Raw genomic sequence first — 22,594 nt, forward strand, 5'->3', positions numbered from 1 at the left:
GAGAAACCAAATGCCAGTTTTACAACTCTGATGTGTTTCTCATGAAAGAAAACAAACACTCAAGGCTTTTCTTCCTAAAGGCTCAAGAGCACCTGACAGTACCCCTGCTGCCCTTACGTTGATGGCTAGTGCGCACAGCTGGTACTGCTCCAACGTAATGATCTCGTGGTAACAGGGCTCCTGTGCCAGCTTCACAATAGCACTCCCAGCAGCAAGTCTCAGGCGGGACATGTCTGGTTTACTAAAACAGAAGCAGAGACAATGTAAGTAAGACTGCTTTCTGTAGGTGTGGGGGGATCATTCACACCTCATACATCTAATGTTTAAAGTAAGAAAGCAAAAGGTGCCCTGCCCTGAGGACACAGGAGCAGGAGAGCAGGCCCTGCCCTGAGGACACAGGAGCAGGAGAGCAGGCCCTGCCCTGAGGACACAGGAGCAGGAGAGCAGGCCCTGCTCTGAGGACACAGGAGCAGGAGAGCCGATCCAGGGCTCTGAATGGACCTCATCCCAACATCTACCCCATGTGTGACCTGCTGGAACACATGAAGGGGCCGGACCTGCAGATTCAAAGATTAAGAATCTCCTTGACACATGGCAACTCCCGGATATCCAACAGAAGTCCCAGTGAGGATCCGGTAATGATAGTGTAGGCCTCCAACCAGACCCATGACTCGTAACAATGAACATCTGAAAGTAAACATATGTGGACAAAAGGCTATACTGCGTGATATACTACAGCTTCTGTGACAAGATTTTTTGTTTGTCTGTTTTATTTTACTGGAGGGAGGAGAGGGATTTAGGTGCACGACATGTAAATCATAGACATTCAAGAAAAAAAAAAAAAAAGAGCAAAAACCTTTCCCTATGGTCTGATCATTCTTCACCTCAGAATGTGCACTCTGAAATCCTAGGCCAAGATGTTATTACAAAGCAGTTTTCTGGAAGGTGACGAGGTCACACAGGCAGATCCCTCAGGAATGAGATTACTGGATTTATCAAGAGGCTGAGTTGGGGCAAGATGAGGCTTGTTTGTACTTTCTGCCTTATGAGGACACAGCAGTAAGACGTTGAGTCTACATCCAACACAGAGTGCTCACAGAACACAACCCACGCCATTCTCTCTTAAATATGCCAGTGCTACCTACCACTAAAGCTGTTCAATTTCCTAGACCTCCACACCCTAAGGTAGGCAGGACTAGAAGACATCTATGTGGATGTGGGTTTGCCTAATAAGCTTTAAGTGTAGTGTACTCATCTCTGTGTGTGAGGTGTTTACTCAGAGAGCAGCATCAGTGTCTTTGCTTGCCAATCTGTCTGTCACAACTACCGTACTAAACATGAAGCATGGCACTGAAAGCAGGAGCCAAGCTCCTACCACAGGCAAGCAGAAGGGAAACAGCTGCTAAGTGGGAGATCTGCGTTTGAATGTGTGTAGTTTGCCTTTAGTCTACTAGTGTTCTTAAGTTCTCAGGATTAATAACTAATAAACTAATTCACACAAAAAATGAATTAATAAATTGGGGGGAAATGTATTAATACTAAGTATTTTCTCTGCCAGGATGACTGAGCAGAACAAACTTACCTTTAAATCAAAGCATCCTTATTATATGGAACTCCTAAACATGGACATGTTAAACTATTGAGGGAAAACAAGTTAGAGTAAAAATGGTAAACACATGACCTGTGTCTACAGAATGCAGAGGTTATTGTTTTATTTTTATTATTTCACTAGACAGTATGTGCTGTTTAGGTCTAGGCACAGGGGACATTGAGTAAGACATCAAGGAGAAGACACTAGAGCGATGGTGGAGGCTGTGTTAACAGCATACGCAGCCCTAGGCTTGATGCCCAGCACTGTCACAGTGGAGTGGGAGACGGGGACTGGAAGAAGAGGATGAGGATGAAGGCAGAGCAGCTGACATGTATTAAGTACTTAGATGTATTGAGGAGTGAAGGTATTCTCCTATTTACACTGCTAAGAAGTGACACTAAACAGCATCCGAGAACAGCTGCACATGCCAGCTAGTGCTGATGTTAACACTTCCTCCTGTCACCCATGCTCCTGCTTGCCCTGCAAGGCTGTGACTCCTTCAAGTGCCCTAGTGTGCCTACTGTGCCACAGTGGTACACTAAAACAGGCAGCAGTGAGTGGCACTGAGAAGCTAGGGTAACGAACGGTCAGCTAACTAGAAAGAGTTAGGAGCTGGGGTGGAATCTGCCCATCTTCAGTATGTAGCTTTAGGATCTGAAGCTAAGGCTCACTCACAGTACAGTTAACCCTTTGCATCCTAAGACAACAAAACCAACACTTCAGTCCCTCACGGAAAAATGACATCATCTTTGCCTGGGTTGTGCACAATCTCCCCACAAACCTTATCAGTTCTGGACTACAACGCAAACAGTAGCTATGCTGCACAGTACAGGAAATGGTAAGGAAAGTCTATGTATTCTCAGCTCAGAAAAAACAATAGCTTTCTGGGTTGTTTTAGATACCTAGGTGAGGACTTATGGATGAACAGGGAGCACTAAATTATGTTTCATCATATAAACAAAAGCAGCATGTGTGTCTTAAATTACTGCATCGAGTATATTTTTTATTCTTTTTGTTTACTGTACTCTAGAAACAGATTCCACAACTTGTTTTTTTCTCTTGAGACACCAACAAGAACATTAGGCAGTAGTTATGGCAGAACTGTCAGACACATGACTGCTATATTGTGATAACCACCAGGTAAAAGCATATATCAATAAAAACACATGAATACCTACAAATTAATGATAATTACCTTTTAAAAACAAATTCTAACATATAACAGTTACACCAAGAACTGGAATACTGTGCAGTGCAAACACGTGCTAAGTGCGTACCTAATTTTCCCTTGCTCCGTCAGATCCCCATCACTGTGCAGTATCGTTGTTAGTAATCTCAGGGTGGACGTTCCTGATTTACTGTGATTATTTTTCATTCCAAGTAGCCATCGAACCATCATTTTAATAGCCTGAATCTATTTAAAAGGCAAATTGACCAAAAAAAACAATGTTATGTTTAAAGAATTTCTACATCAACCTTAAAATCTAGAAAAACGTGGATGTATCTTAAGCAAAGACGAAATAAATTCTTCCTTTTTATATTCAGGAAGATAACAATATTTTAAGTTAGAGTTGTTTCAACTACCAGAAAATTGGCACAAAACCACTTCACCAAACATGAGTTATTCTATTGCTGGTGACCTGATGTTTCCCAAGCACACATCTCGCCCTTAGCACCTAGAACTAGAATCATGCTAACTTTCCTAAGCAGAGAAAGTTGCCAGCTGCAAACCGTATCCAGTCTTTCTACCTAAGAGTGGTCACCACTTCTGCACACTCTGTGATGATTAAACGGAAGCACTTCTCTGCTCACGGTGGTCTCTGACACAGGTCTTTATGTTTTTTACTTAGGTCAGCTTTTTAAAAGAACAAGGCAACAATAACTGAGCCTGAACAGTGCTGGCACAGTGGTTCCCAGCATGCCTTTCCACTGACACAGTGAGCAAACTAAGGAAAACAGACTTATGGAGGCTACTCACTTTGACCATTGTCTCGGGAGAGACTTCTTCATCTGGAACCCAAAGTTTAGTTGTCTTTTTTCCTGGAAGCTAGGCAAACAATGAAAATATTAAAATATAAGTATGAATTCTCATGGCCACTTAGTATTTCCTGAATAAACAAAATTTATACCTAAACAATGACAGACAATACTGATGATTCATCTAGCCCCATTTACTAAATAACCCCAGAAGGAATAGTCTCCCCAGCACCAGGGTGTGGGCTAAGATTGGCTTTTTAATACACAATCTATTCCATAGACCCTTTTAAAAGACTGGTGATTCAATTACTTAGGCTAGCAAGCAAAGATAAGGATGAAAACCCTAGCACTAAGAGGTGAGTGTGCATTTGTGTGGAGGTGTACGTTGCACTTGTGTGTCTAAAGGCAAGAAGTCACCTTGATGTCCTCATGTGCTGTCGCTCCACAGGATCTGGGGAGCCCTGACTGAGCTAGGCTGGCCAGCCAGGTCCCAGGTCTAGCTCTGTGCACCGGGCATCTCTAGGCCTGTGAGTCTGTGTCACGTGTTGTTCTTCATGCTGTGCAGCAAGCACTCACTGCGCTACCTCACCAACCCCAAGAATTGTAGAGGTTTTGTTTGTTTGTTTGTTTTTTGGAGACAGGGTTTCTCTGTCTAGACCTGGCTGTCCTAGACTCGCTTTGTAGACTAGGCTGCCCTCAACTCAAAGCGATCTGCCTGCTAAGAACTGTAGTTTTAAGGAAAAGAAAAGGTAGGTTTTAAACTCTTAGCCAGGCTCTGTGGTATAAGCCTATAACTCATCTACACAGGAGTCTGAGGCAGGAGGATCACAGGCCTGCCCAGACTACAGTATCTGTCTCCTCCCTCTCCACCACACAAACGCCTACCACTTAATCAAAACTCCATGTCCTTATATAACTTAATTCCATGAAAACTGAAATAATCACACCTGGGTGTTATTTTCTGACTTCCAAGGGGTCAAATGCCTTTAAATGAAAGCAGCCAGGGGGTGCTGTTATGCACCTGACCTCTCGAGAACAAACACTATCAAGACAACAACTCTAAAAGTACAGCTCACCCGGTCATTCATGAGAAGGTCCTTCACAATGAATGTTGCTACCAAAGACTTCAGGGGAGCAGCAAACTGGTCAGGTGCAAGCAGAGCAATGTGACCAATGGTGACCAGTGGTGTTATAAGGTGTTCCAGGTTGCTGGGATCCAGGCTTTTGTGCAGAGGCTGGGAATGAGGGACAGGAAATAAAGTCAGCTCTCTATAGACACCAATAAAACTGCTCATGTATTTCACCTTTGATTTATAAACATTACAGAGTTCAGACCCCATGTAAACAGTAACTTGAGCTTCAGTGTGGACTTCCACAGCTTACTGACACTCAGAAGACATTAAGGTGAAACACTTAGTGTTGCCCACCTCACAGTGTAGAACTAGGGAAGGAAGTGTTTCAGCATCGACCTTGCTACACAGCATGTGTCTGTGGCCATGTGTATGAATGTCAGCGAATGCTAGGCCCATCGACAGCCATTGTCCTCCTTCCTAAGCGTAAAGAAGGTTCTGTTTTGCAGCTTGCCCTGCAGTCGGGGACCCTGCCACACTGAGGCAGAATGAGCACCGTGTCTTCTCCATGGTGCAGTCGCAGTGGGCAGGACTCCAGCAACAACACAAAGAACTACCAGTCAGAAAGAATACATGTCCCTAAGCCTTTTCAACACCAAAACACTGAAATACAATTCTCAGTAGCAAAACAATTTTTCCTATGAGTAGTTAACTAAATTTTGGGTGTCTTGAAAAATTATAGCATCAAGTACTAAATTCCATTTTAGTATTTTTCATCTGATTTAAAACCAAACCTTTAGTAAGTATCTTGTTACAACAACAACAACAAAAAGTCATCCTCACTCAGAATGACAACTGACGAGTGGTGTTAAACACTAAGGATAAGAAATCAGAAGAAGAGTGGCTGAACTGTGCCCTCGTCAGTGTTAAAGGAAGGAGGTAGCATGTGTGTGGCTAGGCTGAGAGGAGGGCACCATCTGAAACCCCAACGCTTCCTTTTAATGAACATATCTGAGGGCTTGGGAAGCGGCTCTGTGGGCAAAGCGCTTAATGCACACCATGGACAACGGACTGAGCGTGCACCCTCCACACCATGGACAACAAACAGTCTGAGCATGCACCCTCCACACCACACAACGCACAGGCTGAGTGCATCTGTGACTCCAATGCTGGGGAGGCCTGGCAGGAAGAGCGCAGCTAAGCCAGCTGAATGTGTGAGGTCCAGATTCAGTAACAGATCCTGTTTCAAGATTAATGCTGCAAAGCAGTTGAGGATGACATGTAGTGTTGACCTCTGGTCTCTACAAGGAAGCATGTGCCTGTGTGCGCGCACACACATACACACACACACACACACACAAACAGAAATACACAGGAACACATACACAGAAAGCAAATGTGGGTTCTCTGTTCTAACACTGAACATCAATTACTGCAAACCTGACAAGCAATATAAACTACGCTTTCCCAACACACTAGGACAATACAAGCTTTCACAAGCGAGATCATTTGATGACTTAACATTTTGCTAGCCCTGTTCACTTCCCTCAATACTCTCACCTTGTTCATAACTAAGTATCACTCCGCTGGTCACACTATAAACAAAAACATAGTTGCACAAATGTTTTTAATTCTATTACTACTTAATATTTTCCTACAGTACATTAATAAGCTTATTTTTGAAAAAAAGAAAAATGAATGGCCAGATCATGGAATACTAGCAACCGCGGGAAGGCTGGCAAGCACTAGGAGGTGTTTCCTCATAAAGCAGCACAGCAAATCTTTCCAAAACCAAGTTATATTAGAGCTATTCTCATAGTGACAACCATTAAAGGAAAAAAGATTGATCAGTAAGAACAAAATTTTCCTATAAATCAACACTAATTAATGAAGTCATCTTTATAAATAAAAACAGACATCACTAAGTGCATAGAAGGTAGATTACTTGACATGTAAATCCAAGTGTTATCTGTAAGATGAAAAGTGTATATTATGAGACATTTTAACATGATACATGAAACTATGATGAAATAACACAGAAGTTTGTACCTCACAGATAAACATCAACACAGTGACAAGAGGAGGTTAGTGTGATCTCCAAACCGCTCTGACTGCCATTCAAAGCTCCAGACATGAAAATTATAATCATGTTTACATACTTTTCTGCTACTTTCTGTTTTAATAATAATGCTAGAAACTATTCTTATAGTTGGCCACAATAAAATAACTCAAGGTCAAAGTTACTTAACATGTGAAGAAAATAGTATGAAACATTAAAAACGCACATTTTATATTAGCAGTTAGCTCAGTCACTTAAATCTAAAGTTATTTACATTACCAATTAGGACTAAATTACTCTCAAAATTCAAACTGTTAAGGCTGTTATATGACAGAGCATGACAGTACTGTCACCGACTGTAACTATAGACAACAAGCACTCAATACATACAGCAGTGTCAAAGGTGTCACACAGGGTTCGACTTCTGAACCTAAGGAGCCATAGACCTATGGAAACCAGTTTCCTGCGGTAACCACTATCGATGCTGATTTACTGAACCACATCCTGACAGTACACAGTATGATACATCTCTGATTGAGGACATTCTGCAAAGTCGGTATTTATTTTTTAAGGAATTAAAATGTTTTCCTTACCTCAAATATCTGTGCAAACTGGGTCTCTTTACTAGAAAATATGGCATGAATACAATGGATGGCATATTTGGCTTGACGAGGTGGTCCTTTTTTGGATTTGTGATGTAATACAGGAAGCAAGGCTCTTAAAAAAAAAATCAAAGAAAAATGACAAATAAGAAAAGGTTTTATGTTTACATTCACAGATTAGTACTGTCTTGACTATGGTCCAGGAAGCTTCCGTTTGTAGAGAGAAGTTAATGCAGATATTCTTATTTGTCAAGAAAGTGACAGGTGCGTGCGTGGTCTTACAGGGCATCTTCATCACCCTCTCCAAGGCTCAGTGAACAGTGCAGAAAAGGGACAACAGAGGCTAAGAAAAGAGGATGGGGACGAGTCCTCCAGACATGGGGACGGGTCCTCCAGACAGGACGTTCCTATCCACCATGAAGCCACAGCAGCTATGGCTACCCACACAAGACAGGCATGCCATCATGGGTAAAGCAACGGGACTCTCAGAAGGTTCCCTGCCCAAGAAGCTACAGGCAGCTAGAAAATGGCTGCTTCAATGCTGTGGTCACTGTTAAGTTGTCCTGACTCAAGTCAATAACCCAACCCATGTTCATCTCAGGAAACACACACAAGTGAGGGTAGCCGCCACCGCTGTTTACCAACTTCAGTCTCAGTCAATGGGACGGTCTGCTCAGTCCTCAGACCACAGACTAAGGGTGGCCAGCAGAAGATCCCACTAAGTACAGGATAAACTGTACTTAAACTAGAGTTAAGATAACTCTGGCAGACATCCCATAATAGTCTAGTATATTAAGAAGCCATTCCAACATATTTTGGGCTTTTTTTTTTCTCCTCTGCATTTTGGTACAGCTAGTGATATCTTACTCCATATTTAAAAGAGCCTTTTGACTTTATATTTTCACCTGCTGATATTTATCCACACTTGTTTACACTTTCCATTGTTGATAATGTCGTCTCTTTTTTCCCCTGTATTTCTTTTCCCCCCTTCTACTGTATTTTTAGTACTATTTGGCTTTAGCTTATTAGTCTTAAAAATAAAATTTTAGTTTTACTTTTACGTCCTTCCTTCTGCTTATCATGTATGCTACTGTTCATTACTGGGCAACCTTCTTTCCTTTCTTCTGTTTATTAATCTCTTGTTCCCTTCACCTTTACAATGCTACTTCTCATTTTTCTTTTTTCCTTTTTTTTAATAAAAAACAACTTGTCATATAATGCATTTTAATCATGTTACTATTTCAGTTTAAAATATAAGCAACATACACACTTAAACACAAACAGAAACCACCACAAGCAAAAGATCAGTAAGACAAAAATGTTCAAACAAAGCCGGGCGTGGTGGCTCATGCCTATAATCCCAGCACTTGGGAGGCAGAGGCAGGTGGATCGCTGTGAGTTCGAGGCCAGCCTGGTCTACAAAGCGGGTCCAGAACAGCCAAGGCTACACAGAGAGACCCTGTCTCGAACCGCCCCCCCCAAAAATGTTCAAACAAAGCAAAATGGAAAAAAAAAAGTCTACAAAAATACCAGTGAATTCATTTTGTCTTGGCCAACTTCCCCTGGGCATGGGGCCTACAGTGAAGTGTAGTTAATATCCCCAGTGACATTCCACTGGAAAAAACTATTTTTTAATTTGCCAGCGAGTATCAATTACAGAGCTTCTTGGCTAGGGAAAGGACCCCATCTGGCTTGAACCTGTGCAGGCAGGGTCTTCCTATGTAGCTCTGGTTATTCTGGAACTCACTCTGTAGACAAGGCTAACTTCAAACTCAAAGATCCACAGCTTCTGCCTCCCAAGTACTGGGATTTAAGGACTGCCACCATGCCTGGATTCTTTTCTTTCAGTTAATTGTACTTTCTTTTCTACTTGTTTCCTTTCCTGGCTCCTTTCTTAACCCAATCATTTGCTTAAATGATTTTCATCCCATTGCACAGTTTATATCACTTGTGGGTTTTTTCTTTTCAGTTTTATGTCACTGATAGTATATTAGTGGCATTTGACTATTTTAAATCTTTCAGTATCTTGCTTAGTTTTGTGTAGCTGCTATAGCAACACTTTGCTTTGTCCACTCTGAGTAGTGACAGGGAAGCAAGCTGCTCATTAAGTGGCCCCTCAAAAAACAGATGTGTCGATCATAACTCAGAAACACATACACACACACCCACACACACACACACACACACACACACACACACCTCCACCACCACCGCATTAAAAAGAAGCCAACAAGAGCCTCCAGAAAGATCATAATCCACCACCCCCCACACACACACACAACTGAATTCAAGGATGCTAAGGTAGGTAAAATACTGGATGAAGAATTCCTAAGTCTACTTGTAGAATTATTAGTGACTTCAAAGAGGATATATCTGGGGAGTGCAGTTAAGCAGTAAGTGCAGGGCCTGGAGAAGAAAGCCAGCAGCACAGGTGAAAAAGTCACTATATTCAAACACTAAAGGGAAGAAAGATAAACAAATGACCCTGACAACTGGATGAAAAAACAAAAGGGGAAAGGATGTGACTGGTCCCAGGTTTTGGCACCAGATAACAAAAAACAAGGCAGAGAAATAAAAGGGAAAGACCAAGACTGTTCCTAGGTGTGGTGGAAGAGACAGTTCATTGCAGACAGGTGAGAGTCCATCCTGGACACCAGCAGACTGAGCTGGCCATGTGAGGGGAGGACGGAGGGGAAGGGAGACAGGAAAGAGCAGAACAAGATACTACAGCCAGAGGCTGAGGACGAAGAGGACCAGTAGGCCAAGGGCTGGACTTTGTAGGGAAAGGCCGCCGAGTACCCTGCACTGGATAGTCCATGGTAGGAGCGGGGTATGGCAGCCAGGAGGGGCCTGCAACAGGGAGGGACTGAGGGCTGCAAGGATTTGGGGGTCAGGTCCACTTTCAAATCTTAATGGACACCTCAGCCATTTGTCCCAGTTTGAAATCTAACAACAACTTCCACAAATACTCAGATATGATCAAGATGCCAAACTTAAGGATCCAAGCAGAGGGGTCAGTAAGAAGTGAAGGCCTGGAGAAACCATTCAATGCAATTGTAGAAAATACCCCAAAGCTAACAAAATGGTCCTCCAAGCACAAGAACTCCACACAGAGATGACCAGAGAAGAAGGTCTTCAGAGCACATCACAGTCAAGACACGGAAGGTGTAAAACAAAGATTATTATTTAAAAATATAAGAGAAACCACCAACCCACAGGAACACCCCCACACCCACACACAGAGACAAAGAGAGACAGACAGACAGACAGAGAGACAGACAAAGAGAGAGACAGAGAGAAAGTCCATCAGACTGCCCACAAAATCCCTAAAAGCCAGCAAAGTAGACTCACGTATTTACTGCCAACCAGATTCCTAGATCCAGCAAAGTTATCTTTCAGAATTGACTGGGAGATAAGGACTTTCCTAAACAAGCCTGAAGTAAAGCAGCACCTTGTCACCAGCCCATTGGTGGTGCTGTTTCCTCCCTTTTTTCCTGGAGGGGAGACAGAGGCCAGGCTCCTAGGATTAGGAACAAGAAGCTAATGAAGTTTAAGGGCTTCATGGATTCTGAAGATTGCTACCCTGAGAGTGCTCTGCAGGGCTGTAAAACCAGGGAACACACATTGTGGGAATGTCCCCCCAGCGGTCCTATACGGGGGGGGGGGGGGCCGGGGGGAGCTCCAATTTCTATCAGGTGTGGCCTACGCTGGTTCTGGGGAAGCAGCAGCCTTCGAATCCCTGGCACTGAGAGGTAACCTCTCACCCACACTGCTGCAGATAGCCCCAACACACCCAACGGTTCACCAAGTTCAATTTCAGTGCAATATATTTTTCCTACTGTCACTGATGCCCTATGATGCCTATAGATGATCCCATGTTTCAAGGAAAGATCACACAATTAACACTAAAAACAACCAAATGAACAAACAAACAAAACCAGAACAACTCCATGCACAGAAAAGAACAGTCTCAACCAAGAGAGCAGAGGAGGGCTGGAGAGATGGCTCAGAGGTTAAGAGCACTGTCTGTTCTTCCAGAGGTCCTGAGTTCAATTCCCAGCAACCACATGGTGGCTAACAACCATCTATAATGTGACATGACGCCCTCTTCTAGCCTGCAGGTGTACATGCAGGCAGAGCACTGTATACATAATGAATGAATGAATAAATAAATAAATAAATAAATAAGTAAATCTTGAGAGAGAGAAAGAGAGAGGGAGCTCAAGAGCGAGCGCAGAGGAAACCAAATTCATGTGGGAGAAAGATGAAGAGAGGAGACCTGGGAAGGCCTCTGTCACCCCTAGAAATGCAAGCCCTCAGAGCACTAATGATACTTACTACTAAGGAAGAAATAAAGGAGTGAACACTATTCTAACCAATAGAAAAGTAACCACAGCAGCTTCAGGAGTTCGGGACCTCTCCTCTAACCAAATGCAGCTTTTGATAACTGTTCAGTTAAAAGACAGGGAGACCAGCCGGCTGAATCCAGATATCTGCTGTAGCCACTAACATGCTTCAGTGGCACATGTTCACACACCCAAGAGTGCAAACTCAGTTACCAAGCAAGCGGAAGCTAAAAATCAGGCTGGCATTGCTAGTGAGATAATAATGCAAACTTGAAGTCAAACTTAGTCACAGAGAATGTTTAAAAAGGCAAACACAGCCTCCTAGCTTTTGATGGTTACAAAGGTATACAATGGGAACAGATCAGCCTCTTCAACCAAGGCTACAGGAAAAACTGGATCTCCTCAGCATGCACAACAAAACTGGTTCAAGGACCTTAATGTAGGATTCTGAACTCTAGAGGGAAGGCGCAGGACTAAGGCGCAAGCCAGATCTTTCTGAAAATAACATCAAGAGCCCTCAGGAAATAATCCCACAATCAACAAATGGGATTGCACCCAAGTCAACACCTAATGCACTGCAGCAACAGCAGCAGCCAATTACAGTGATAGAGTACAGGATGAGAAAAACTAACAGCTCTGTAGCCACAGGAAATTAAAACACCAAAAGAACAAACCAAAACCCCCAGCCCCAAAATGAATCAATAATGGCCAAATTAATGGAACAGACATTTACCAAAATAAGACATACAGACACTTGGAAAAGTGCTTAGCACCCTTAGCCATGAGAAAAATGCAAAGGAAAATTATATAGCGATTCCACGTCATCAAGAAACAGCAAATGCTGTCAAGGAGAGCTGCGAAGATCACCCTCACACATGGCTGGTGGCAATGGGAACCAGATGGGCTGATATGGGAGTCAGTAAGCAGCTTTCTCAAAAAATTAAGACTAGAAGTCCCAAGTGACCCTGCTGCACCACCCCTGGGTCCACCAGAAGAGTCTAAATATGTCAGACAAGCACCTGCAAATCCACGTTAGCTGCACTACTCACAACAGCCAAGATGTCCACCAAGAGTTCAGTGCACAGGAAAATGTGATTGTATGTAAAGAAGTGAGATCAAAGATGACACATGCATAGCACACGTACATGTGTGCTTGCGTGAGACCCAGTGTGTGTGTGTGTGTGTGTGTGTGTGTGTGTGTGTGTGTGTGTGTGTGTGTGTATGAGACCCATTATCTTGCACGCTAACTAAAAAGGTCAGTAAGAAAAAGAAGAAATAAATAGAAACCACGCCTGAAAGGAGATAGGTAAATGGATACTGCATTAAGCCTAAATTGAAATCAAGGATTCACCTCTTGCTAACTCACACCTAGAACTATTTCCTGCCTGAATGTTAGATCCCTCACTGAGACTAACAAGCACACCCTGGTAACTGAGCTACCCTGTCAGGTGGAGATACAATCCACGATATACAGTCATACACAGTTCCAGTGCACAGCCATCTGCTCTCTGCTCTGATTTGGGTAGCAGGCCTATTATCCCATAGGGAAATATACATCATAAACTCACAATTTGACAAGACAGCTCCAAACAATAGTGCCTCTTCTTACTGGAAAGACTAATGCTATAAAATTCTGGTAGGTTTTTGCTTTTTAGATTTACTTATTTTACTCAGTGGGCAAAACCACTTAATGTACACATGAGATGATCTGTGTTCAACTTTCATGGAACCCACAAGGAAAAGCGAATGGACTCTCCTGAGAGTTGTCCTCTGACCTGCTCAGGTAAGCCTGCACAGGTGTGCTCAAAGCATATGCGTACACACTCTCTTTCTTTCTCTGTATCTCCCTCTTCTCTCTTTCTCTGTATCTGTCTTTCTCTCTCGCTCTCCCCCTCCCTCTCTCTCTCTCTCTCTCACACACACTTAACCCCTCTGAAATTTCTCATAGATTTGCTGCCTATGAACTGTCTATACTGTGTTACTGTATACCAAGAACTATTTTATGATGAAATGGCTTTTAAGGTTTTTGTTGGTGGTGGTTTTTTCAAGACAGGGTTTCTCTGTGTAGCCTTGGCTATCCCGGACTCACTTTGTAGACCAGGATGGCCTCAAACTCACAGCAATCTGCCTGCCTCTGACTCCAGAGTACTGGGATTACAGGCGTGTCCACTGTGCCCCACTGGCTTTTAAGTTTTTAAGCAACCCTGAAGTATTACAACAATCTACCATGCTTGTCTTTTATTTTATAAATGTAAAATACCAACCAATGCTTTCTCACAGAAAAAGAGACGTTTACATTCATTCATAAAGAGTTAATGCAAAATAATTTTCCTCGAAACTTAGTTACTCAAGAAACAGTACATCCAAAATATTTATCATAAAAAGCCAAACTCACGATCTTATATGTGGAAAATCCTCTTCAATTTTGCCTCCTGTGTTTTTGAAAATTTGTAGGGCAGCTTCTGCTACCTTTTCATCGTCCATTTTCAGACAGGCCAGAAGGGATTCAAATGTCTCAGCAGAATGAAATGAGATGGGATGTGTAAAAGAGAGCACCTACACAAAAGGTTAGAAACACTGTATGTAATTTTCATGTTTGCAATGTGCGTGTAAAGTAATCAAAAATCAAGACTAACTACGTTTATGTTCCTGTGTGGAAAGTCAATATATTTCTAGTCAAAATAATCTGGACTTTGACTGATGCTTATTTTTTTTCAGGGGAGGGCATGGGGATAAGAGAAAAAAGACATACAGGAAGTTTAACAAAGCATTACTCCTTTTTTCTTTTCTTTTCTAAATAACCATTTGAAGAGACTAGATAAGATTCTAAAAAAAATAATAAATTAGAAAATGTATATATACTTACCAGATCATAAAAGGTACTATATAAGTGCAATAACCAAATCAACATGGCAAAAGCAGTAAAAACAAAAAGATGAAGCACCAAGGTCAGCGCTAAGAACACAGACCTAACAGACTTTGAAGAAGGCAATGGCAGGTGGCTCAGCTTGAGAGAGTGTGTGCCCAGCAGGTACACAGCCCTGTTTGATCCATTGTGTATAGAACTGAAACTGGAGGTGTACGCCTATAATTCTATCATCAAGGAGTGGACACAAGAGGACAGAAAGTCAAGGTTACCCTCAACCACCTGCAGTGTGAGGCCAGCCTAGGCTACATGGGAGCCTGTCTCAAAAACAAAGAAACAAACAAACAAAATGGCAATGGAGCTGGGTCTAGTGACACACACACTTCTGACCCCAGCACTCAGGAGATAGGTAGATCTCTGACTCTGTGGACAGCCAGGTCTACACAGAAAGACCCTATCTCAAAAACAAAATGAAGAAAAACAGGCAATAGAAACTTAATAATCTCAAGGAAACCACATACTTACTAAGAGAAAAGCATATCAAATACTCCTTTGTATGTTCTTGTAAAATAATAGGTTATGCTTAAATTAAAAAAAATTTGTACGTGTGTGCACGTGTCTGTGAAATATGCACACAGATGAGTGTGTTCATGCGGTACCACCTTTCCTTTGGTACTGGGATCTCCACTGAACCTAAGGCTCACGGTTTGAGCTGCTGGAGCTGGTTCACAAGCCCCCCAGGACCTGCCTGCCTCTGTCTTTTTCACACTGGGGAATGAGATCCAAACTCAGGCCCTCCCGCTTACAGAGTGAGCACCTCTCAGCGCCATTACAGGATTCAAAGTTTAGAATAATAAAATTCAAATACAAGATGTAAACATACCGAACAACAGAAAAATACTATAGTGTCAATTTCACAGACTTGTAAATAACCAGAATAAACAATGTTATTCAGAGATACATACAAAGATGCAAATAAAAAGCTAAAAGTTCAATAAAATAAATACAAACTTCAGGGAAATGAATGATAGATATGATGGCAAAGACAAATATTACTTAGAACATTAATACAGCATTCTGAAATTCAGTGTAACTGAGTTAACATGGTTTATGGTTTCATGTGGTTTGAGTATAAATGTCAGTAACTGAGGGCATGCCTTTGAAGGACATGACTCTTACTGTGTCTCTGATTTCTGGCTGCCACAAGATGCCAGGACGCAGAGGCAGGTGGACCTCTGTGAATTGGAGGCCAGCCTGGTCTACAAAGCGAATTAAAAAAACAACAACAACAACAACAAACAAACAACAACAGCAATAAAAAATTAAAAACTAAACAAAAACAATGACAAAACACAAGATAAGCAGCTAAAGTCTACCGATTTCTGTCTCGCCACAGACCCTGAAACAATAAAGTAGCTATGGAGTGAAATCTTAATCGATGAGCCAAGTAAGTGCTTCATCCTTGCAGCTGGTTTTCTCAGGCATTTTGTCATGGTGATGACAGGCTGGCTAAAACAACAAGTGGGTACTGAAAATTGGCACCATGGCTACTGACAACATCTGATCAGGAGGCTCCATGAAGCTGGTTCATGGAAGAACTGGGAAAGCCGGCCAGAAAGAGGCTAGGATGCCTTCTCTGGCTGAGCTTGATCAACACAATGCTGACAGGAACAAAAAGGACCGCAGGCTTGACCAGGGTTCTTCTGCGAACTGCATTAGAGATGGGCAGCATGGTCAAGTCTAGCACCTTGTCTCCGCTTTTGTTGTGTCTTGAGGATGTGTATGTGACACTATAGTTAAAAGTGATGAGCCAGGCGGTAGTGGCGCACACCTTTAATCCCAGCACTCGGGAGGCAGAGGCAGGCAGATGGCTGAGTTCGAGGCCAGCCTGGTCTACAAAAGCAAGTCCAGGATAGTCAAGGCTACACAGAGAAATCCTGTCTTGAAAAACAAGCAAACAAACAAAACAAAAAAGTGATGGTAGGAAAATAACATCAAGATAATTTGGTATTTGGAATACAGCATGGAAATTACTGGCAGCTTTTAGTTGGCTTTACACAGTAAGGAAGAAAAAGACAAAACAAAGGATGTAAAAGCCCTGCATTTTACCTATAAACACAGCTGGGCTGAAGAAGGTGCACTTACTGACGAGATCAGCAAAAAGAACCCTAATACTCTGTGCAGCAATAGGAGAGGTGCCTTGCGGGCCCCGACTCAGACTGTTGAGTGTGGAAAGGCATTAGCAAGGGAGCCACAGTCAAGTGTATGCAGATCCTGCTGATTTGGTGGCAAATTGTGGCAACCTCCGTGGAATGCTAGCTTTTCAGACATGCAAAATGGAACTGTTATGAGTCAGGGACATTTCCATGCAGATTTCAAAGCAGGATCAGAATCCCCACTGATAGCCCCTGACAGTGTGACATGCAGCTCCAAGAGCGAGCCCAGGGCTGTACTGAAGACCCTAGCAAAGTGGAGATGCCAGACCACAAAATGTCTGCTGCGGAAAATTCTAGGCAGTGCACAGACCCAGCCCACAAGAATGCTTATAGGTCCTATAGAAGAAAGGGTGTAGGGCAGGGCTTCCAGGCCCTCTGAAGCGCATGCTGTGTGCTGCAGGTGCTGGACACAACATAGCAGGAGCCAGTGCTTGCTTGGTTGCAGGCCCACCGTGCCTTTTGGGACAGACAAGTATGCCCTGTACACATCAAAAGCACGCAGTTTGCTTTTTACTTATAACAAGTACTCTCAGGGAAGATGTTTTTAAGTTGAACTGTTTGAAAACAATGGAGCAGCCAATACCTTGAGAAGCTCCTTGGAAATGAAAAACACGTTCTACAATATGAGATAAACATGAGCTTTAAAAGCCAAGGTGAAATAACACAGTTTAAATCTGGAAGTGCCTCCCAGAGGCTCCTGTTTGGTTACAAGGTGACGGGCGTGAGGATCAGGAGGAGTCTAGCTTCCGCAATGGCCAGTGCACTTGTGAATCACAGCCAAGGCGTGCCCTGGAAGGGTGTATGTGGGGAAGGAAAACCCCTCCATGCCCTTCTCTTCTCTGTATTTCTCAATGGCTACAAAGTCCCTACCTCTGGTCCATAATGTGTCCGCTGCCATGATAATCTCGCCTCACCACAAGCCCAGAGACAAACGGGGCCAAGAGACTCTGGCCCAAGGCCTGAGAACCACAGCCAGGATGAGGCCTTCTTCTCTCCATGGCCTTTCTTGATACTCTGTCAGAGCGACTGACCAAGTAACACCCTGCTTGTCATTAGTATTAGTTGTGATACCATAGTTTATAGCCTAATTATAACAGACTTTTTTTTGTTTTGCTTTTCAAGACAGGATTTCTCTGTGTAGCCTTGGCTAGCCTATACTTGCTTTGTAGAGCAGGTTGTCCCTGAACTCACAGAGATCCGCCTGCCTCTGCCTCCCAAGTGCTGGGATTAAAGGCGTGCGCCACCACTGCCCCGCGTAACTATAATAATTTTATTCATCAAATATTTCCCATTAAAAAGCAAAGAAAGTTAAAAGTTCATTCAAATCAAATTTTTAAAGAAAAGACTGCTATAGTAGTAGATATATAAATGGTAAGAATTTAATGAAAACAGAAATTATTACTAATGTACAGAAGGCAGACATGGTAGTGATTATAACACTGTCCGTACTTTGCAGATTAGCACATTCTTTTTTTAAATTTTTTTTATTAATTTATTCATATTACATCTCAATGGTTAGTTATCCCCTCCCTTGTATCCTCCCATTCCTCTCTCCCTCCCATTTTCCCCTTACTCCCCTCCCCTATGACTGTGACTGAGGGGGACCTCCTCCCCCTGTATATGCTCATAGGGTATCAGGTCTCTTCGTGGTAGGACTAGCACATTCTTAAAAACTGAAGCATGATATGCTTGTAAACATTAAATAAGATTGCTATTTTCACATACTATACATGGCATTTAGGAACAATTTCTTTGTAAAAGACATAAAAATTTATACATGAAAAAAAATGTGTCAATAAGAATTTTAATTGTATGTGTGTATGTACAAGAATTCTGAAGGTCTTTGTTCTCTTGGACCCAGGAATAACTTTCCGGCTTAAAAGAAAAAAAAAGACATTATGCAAAAATTTTATTTTAGTATTGTTTATATGACTAAAACTTGAAAACTCGAAATAGCCAGTAATAAGAAAGTAACAATGTTATGATACACTGAAGTGGAGTATTCACCATTTCACATTTATTATTTTTACCAGGAGCCAGCATGAACTAAGAGATGTGCTGCACGCATGTCGTGCATGTGACATGTGAGATGTGCTGCTTATGTATAATGTGCCGTCTGTGTGTGATGGTGTGATGGTGTGATGTGCCGTCTGTGTGTGATGGTGTGATGTGCCATCTGTGTGTGATGTGTGTGATGGTGTGATGTGCCGTCTGTGTGTGATGATGTGATGTGCCGTCTGTGTGTGATGGTGTGATGTGCCGTCTGTGTTGTGGACTTGTTGTGATGTGTATGTGCCGTCTGTGTGTGATGGTGTGATGGTGTGATGTGCCGTCTGTGTGTGATGGTGTGATGTGCCGTCTGTGTGTGATGTGTGTGATGTGCCGTCTGTGTGTGATGGTGTGATGTGCCGTGTGATGTGCCGTCTGTGTGTGATGGTGTGATGTGCCGTCTGTGTGTGATGGTGTGATGGTGTGATGTGCCGTCTGTGTGTGATGTGTGTGATGGTGTGATGTGCCGTCTGTGTGTGATGTATAGGAGGTAGTGCCTTTGTGTTATGTGTGTGATGTGATGCATGTATGTGACGTGTGTGATGTGGTTCATGGGTGTGATGTGATGTCCCCTGTTGGAGGTTGGTCTGATGTATTTTGATGCTAGTTACTGCTTGCTCTCTGTGACCCACCTTGCCTAAGAGCCTAACCTATTTGACTAATAAAAGACGTCCAACTAAATTCAGGTATCCACTCCCTTAAAAATCATATTTTGTTATAGTTTGACAGGGTGTGGGGAGAGCTCTGAGAGAGCACCCATGGACCAGAGCATTTCACAGGCACTGTTCCTAGCAGCCTGCGGGCCCAACTCTTACAGAGCAGAGATGGCTGCAGACACGTGGCCGGGTGGAGAGGTGGAACTAGGAGGCTGGCAGTCTTCTAAACTGGCCTGGGAAATTAAGTTAACCACCTAGAAAAATAATAAAATAAAATCTGCTATGGTTCCTTTCTAAGGTGCCATGGCAGAAGGCTCCTGGATCTTCTTTGCCTTTGTTTTGATTGTTATGAATTTGTTTGCAAAATGCTTAGTCATAGTCACACTTCTCCATAGCCTCTCTAAAAAAGTCCAGGGAGAAAGGCAGAAAGCCAAGAGCTATGAGGCTCAGTTACTGGCCACAGGAAGGGAAGAAGGAACTGAACTCTTGTCCACAGAGTTGATGGTGGCTGGGATTCAGAGCTCTGTCTGTCAGTTCTTTCTGGAAAGGGTCCACCAGAAAGAGATAGCAGTAACTAAATTCCAAGGAATGGTGGACAGGGTTTCACTAACAAGCCTAAACTGGCACAACTGACCCAAGACTTAGGATTTTCTTGTTTCCCTGCTTGATTTTTGCTTGAGACTTCTGGAGATTTTGACTGGAATTGAGATGAAATATTTGAGCAGGGAGGTGGTGGCACAAGCCCTTCCTCCCAACAAAGACAAACACAGGCGGCACTCTCTGGAGTTACAGACCAACTGGTCTCCACAGGGTGTGGCCCCCTGCTGATAAGTTTCTTGCAGAGACAGCCTAGGATTTTTCCTTAAATTTACTATGTACATTCCTTTTTCTTAACAATGGATTATATGTCCTTACTGATCTAAAGGATGGATACACATCAATCTCAGGAATCTCAGGTTTATGTAAAGAAAAATGATTTAACTGCTCTAAAAAGGCCAGCCAATCTCTTTAAACGTGGAGCTTATCCCTCCAAATGGAGTTACTTTCACGGGAGACAGGTGACGGTCACATCAGATGGAAAAGGCACAGAGGACTTACATACTACACGTTAGACTAGTTAGGTCCCCAAAACTCAAAGGCTACAATTCATATCCTTAAAAGGGTAAGCTCAGGGCAACCGGCTTGTCCCTAAAGTGAGATACATTTTCTTGGGAAACAGGTAGCGTCCTAGCCTATACATGAGGCACCACAGAGCCTAGAGAAAGACATTTAGAACTATACCATCTTGTTTTGATTTCAATAAGATAATAATTGTATGTTCATTATTAATGGTGATGTTATACTCCCTCTTTGAAAGAGGTCAAAATGAAAAACACCTGGATGAAAGGGAGACTGCTAACTTAAGTCAGTCTATACTTACATGAATTTAAAATGCAGAACAAGCAGTTAACTTTTTTGTTAATCCCACTACATGGTAATAGCTCTGAGACTGGCTGAGACATGAATGTCTACACATAGCCAAAGCTTCTTGTTGGTTACAGAATCCCCATGATTTTTTATTAGATGCCATTCTTCGTATGGCATGAATGAAGATTTGCAGATGTCTTTCTTCTGCTCATACAAAGAGCAGAGAACCATCGTTAATTGTTCTGTGCATCCTGCACACCTAATATATTTATAGTCTTAGGACTGTATGATGCTTGTGAGAAAGTAGATGTTTTCAGAATTAAAGAACTGGACACTGACGCTGGATCAGATTTGACAGGATTCATTCCTCCAGCATGCTGAGACACTGACATCCTGCATCCTTCATGTTCCAGCCCCAAGTGCTTTGGTTGCTGTTCCTCATCATCCTCCTGAGCCAAACTGGTTGGTCCTGAAGTTGAGACTGTCCCACACAGGACTTATATTAAGCCTGGGATTTCTCAACTTTTATAGACTGGACCACAAATACTATTCCTAGCTTGCTTAACCATTTTTTTCCCAATTTTATTTGGGCCTCTACTTAGGTATTATTCTCCCCAAATCAGCCAGAAGAAACTTTAAGAAAAAGATGCCCCGAATCCCTTAAGGGAGGTTGTGTAGGTTTTTAGTTGTTTTCTTGGGCTATAGTTATTGTCTTTGGGAGTTGGTTATAAGTTATTATTGGTCTTATTCAGAGAGAAAACGAGGTTGGACTTAGAGATGTCTCTCTTTTCCTGTATCTCTCTTTCTAAGGCATAGAGGTAGGGGTTTAAAAGAAAGAAAGAGGAATACAGAAATATATAGGGACGATAGGACACAGAGAGATTATTGAATCTACTCCTCAACTTAAGGCCTTGTTACTCACAAATAAGGTTAATTTTAATTCACTGATATAGAATTTTGTATATTGATGCAAAATAAGTTTAATTTTTGATACACTGAAGTAGAATTCAAGTTTGATATTATTCTTCACACATTATATTTCTACTCTATATAAGGTAATATACACATACAACTCAATTAATACATGGTTTACCTCCAATATTATTCTGATAGTGCTATTGCAGGCTATTTAGGATAATTAAGTAATACAATTCAATTATTAGTTGATCAACTTATGGTCATGTCAAGTACAGGAATATACATGCTAGGTTTAACAGATAGATATGAGTCTATGGATAGATATGGTAAAATAGTTGGATATGGTCTTCAAAAACCTCAGAGACCTACAGAATATGGTATTTAAAAATGTTTTTATTATTTTAAAGATTCTTTGACAATAAGACAAGTTAACTTCTGGCAACACCTAGCCTTCCTCAAAGAAGATGATGAGCATCGAAGAACCTCCTTATGAAGAGGGCTTCAAATGTGGCAAAATAGCCACTGGGCAAAAATGTCCTTTTATCTGCTACAGACAAAATTCTGCCTAAAATGGGCAAGCTTGGATGCAGGCAGAATTGACCGCCAGACTCTGCCAAGACAGGATAAGCAAGGCCTCAATAGTTCCTGATTCACAAATATGTCTGTCAGATATGCTGAAACTGAAGAAGATGCTCCAACATTAGAGAGAGTTTTGGGTGACTGTCCAGGCAGCAAATTGTCTCTGTCCTTTTTTTTTCCTTTTTCTCCCCCCCCCCCTCGCCCCACCCTCCCGTTTTGGAAGCTGCTACCCTGAACTTCCTATTTACTCAGGTAGTT

General features: G+C 42.3%; 1 protein-coding gene across 1 annotated transcript in view; it reads right to left on the bottom strand.

Annotated features, from left to right (window-relative positions):
- Positions 1-22,594, bottom strand: part of Pds5b (PDS5 cohesin associated factor B) — a 145,265-nt gene that overhangs the window by 19,892 nt on the left and 102,779 nt on the right. The window contains exons 19-24 of the mRNA XM_051162830.1: positions 14,041-14,201; positions 7,291-7,414; positions 4,645-4,803; positions 3,570-3,638; positions 2,869-3,005; positions 118-241 (exon numbers count right to left, since the gene is read on the bottom strand). Of these exons, the coding sequence (XP_051018787.1) occupies positions 118-241; positions 2,869-3,005; positions 3,570-3,638; positions 4,645-4,803; positions 7,291-7,414; positions 14,041-14,201 (774 nt within the window). The remainder of the gene's footprint in view (positions 1-117; positions 242-2,868; positions 3,006-3,569; positions 3,639-4,644; positions 4,804-7,290; positions 7,415-14,040; positions 14,202-22,594) is intronic.

Source organism: Acomys russatus, chromosome 19 (assembly GCF_903995435.1).
Source record: "Acomys russatus chromosome 19, mAcoRus1.1, whole genome shotgun sequence".
NCBI lineage: Eukaryota > Metazoa > Chordata > Mammalia > Rodentia > Muridae > Acomys > Acomys russatus.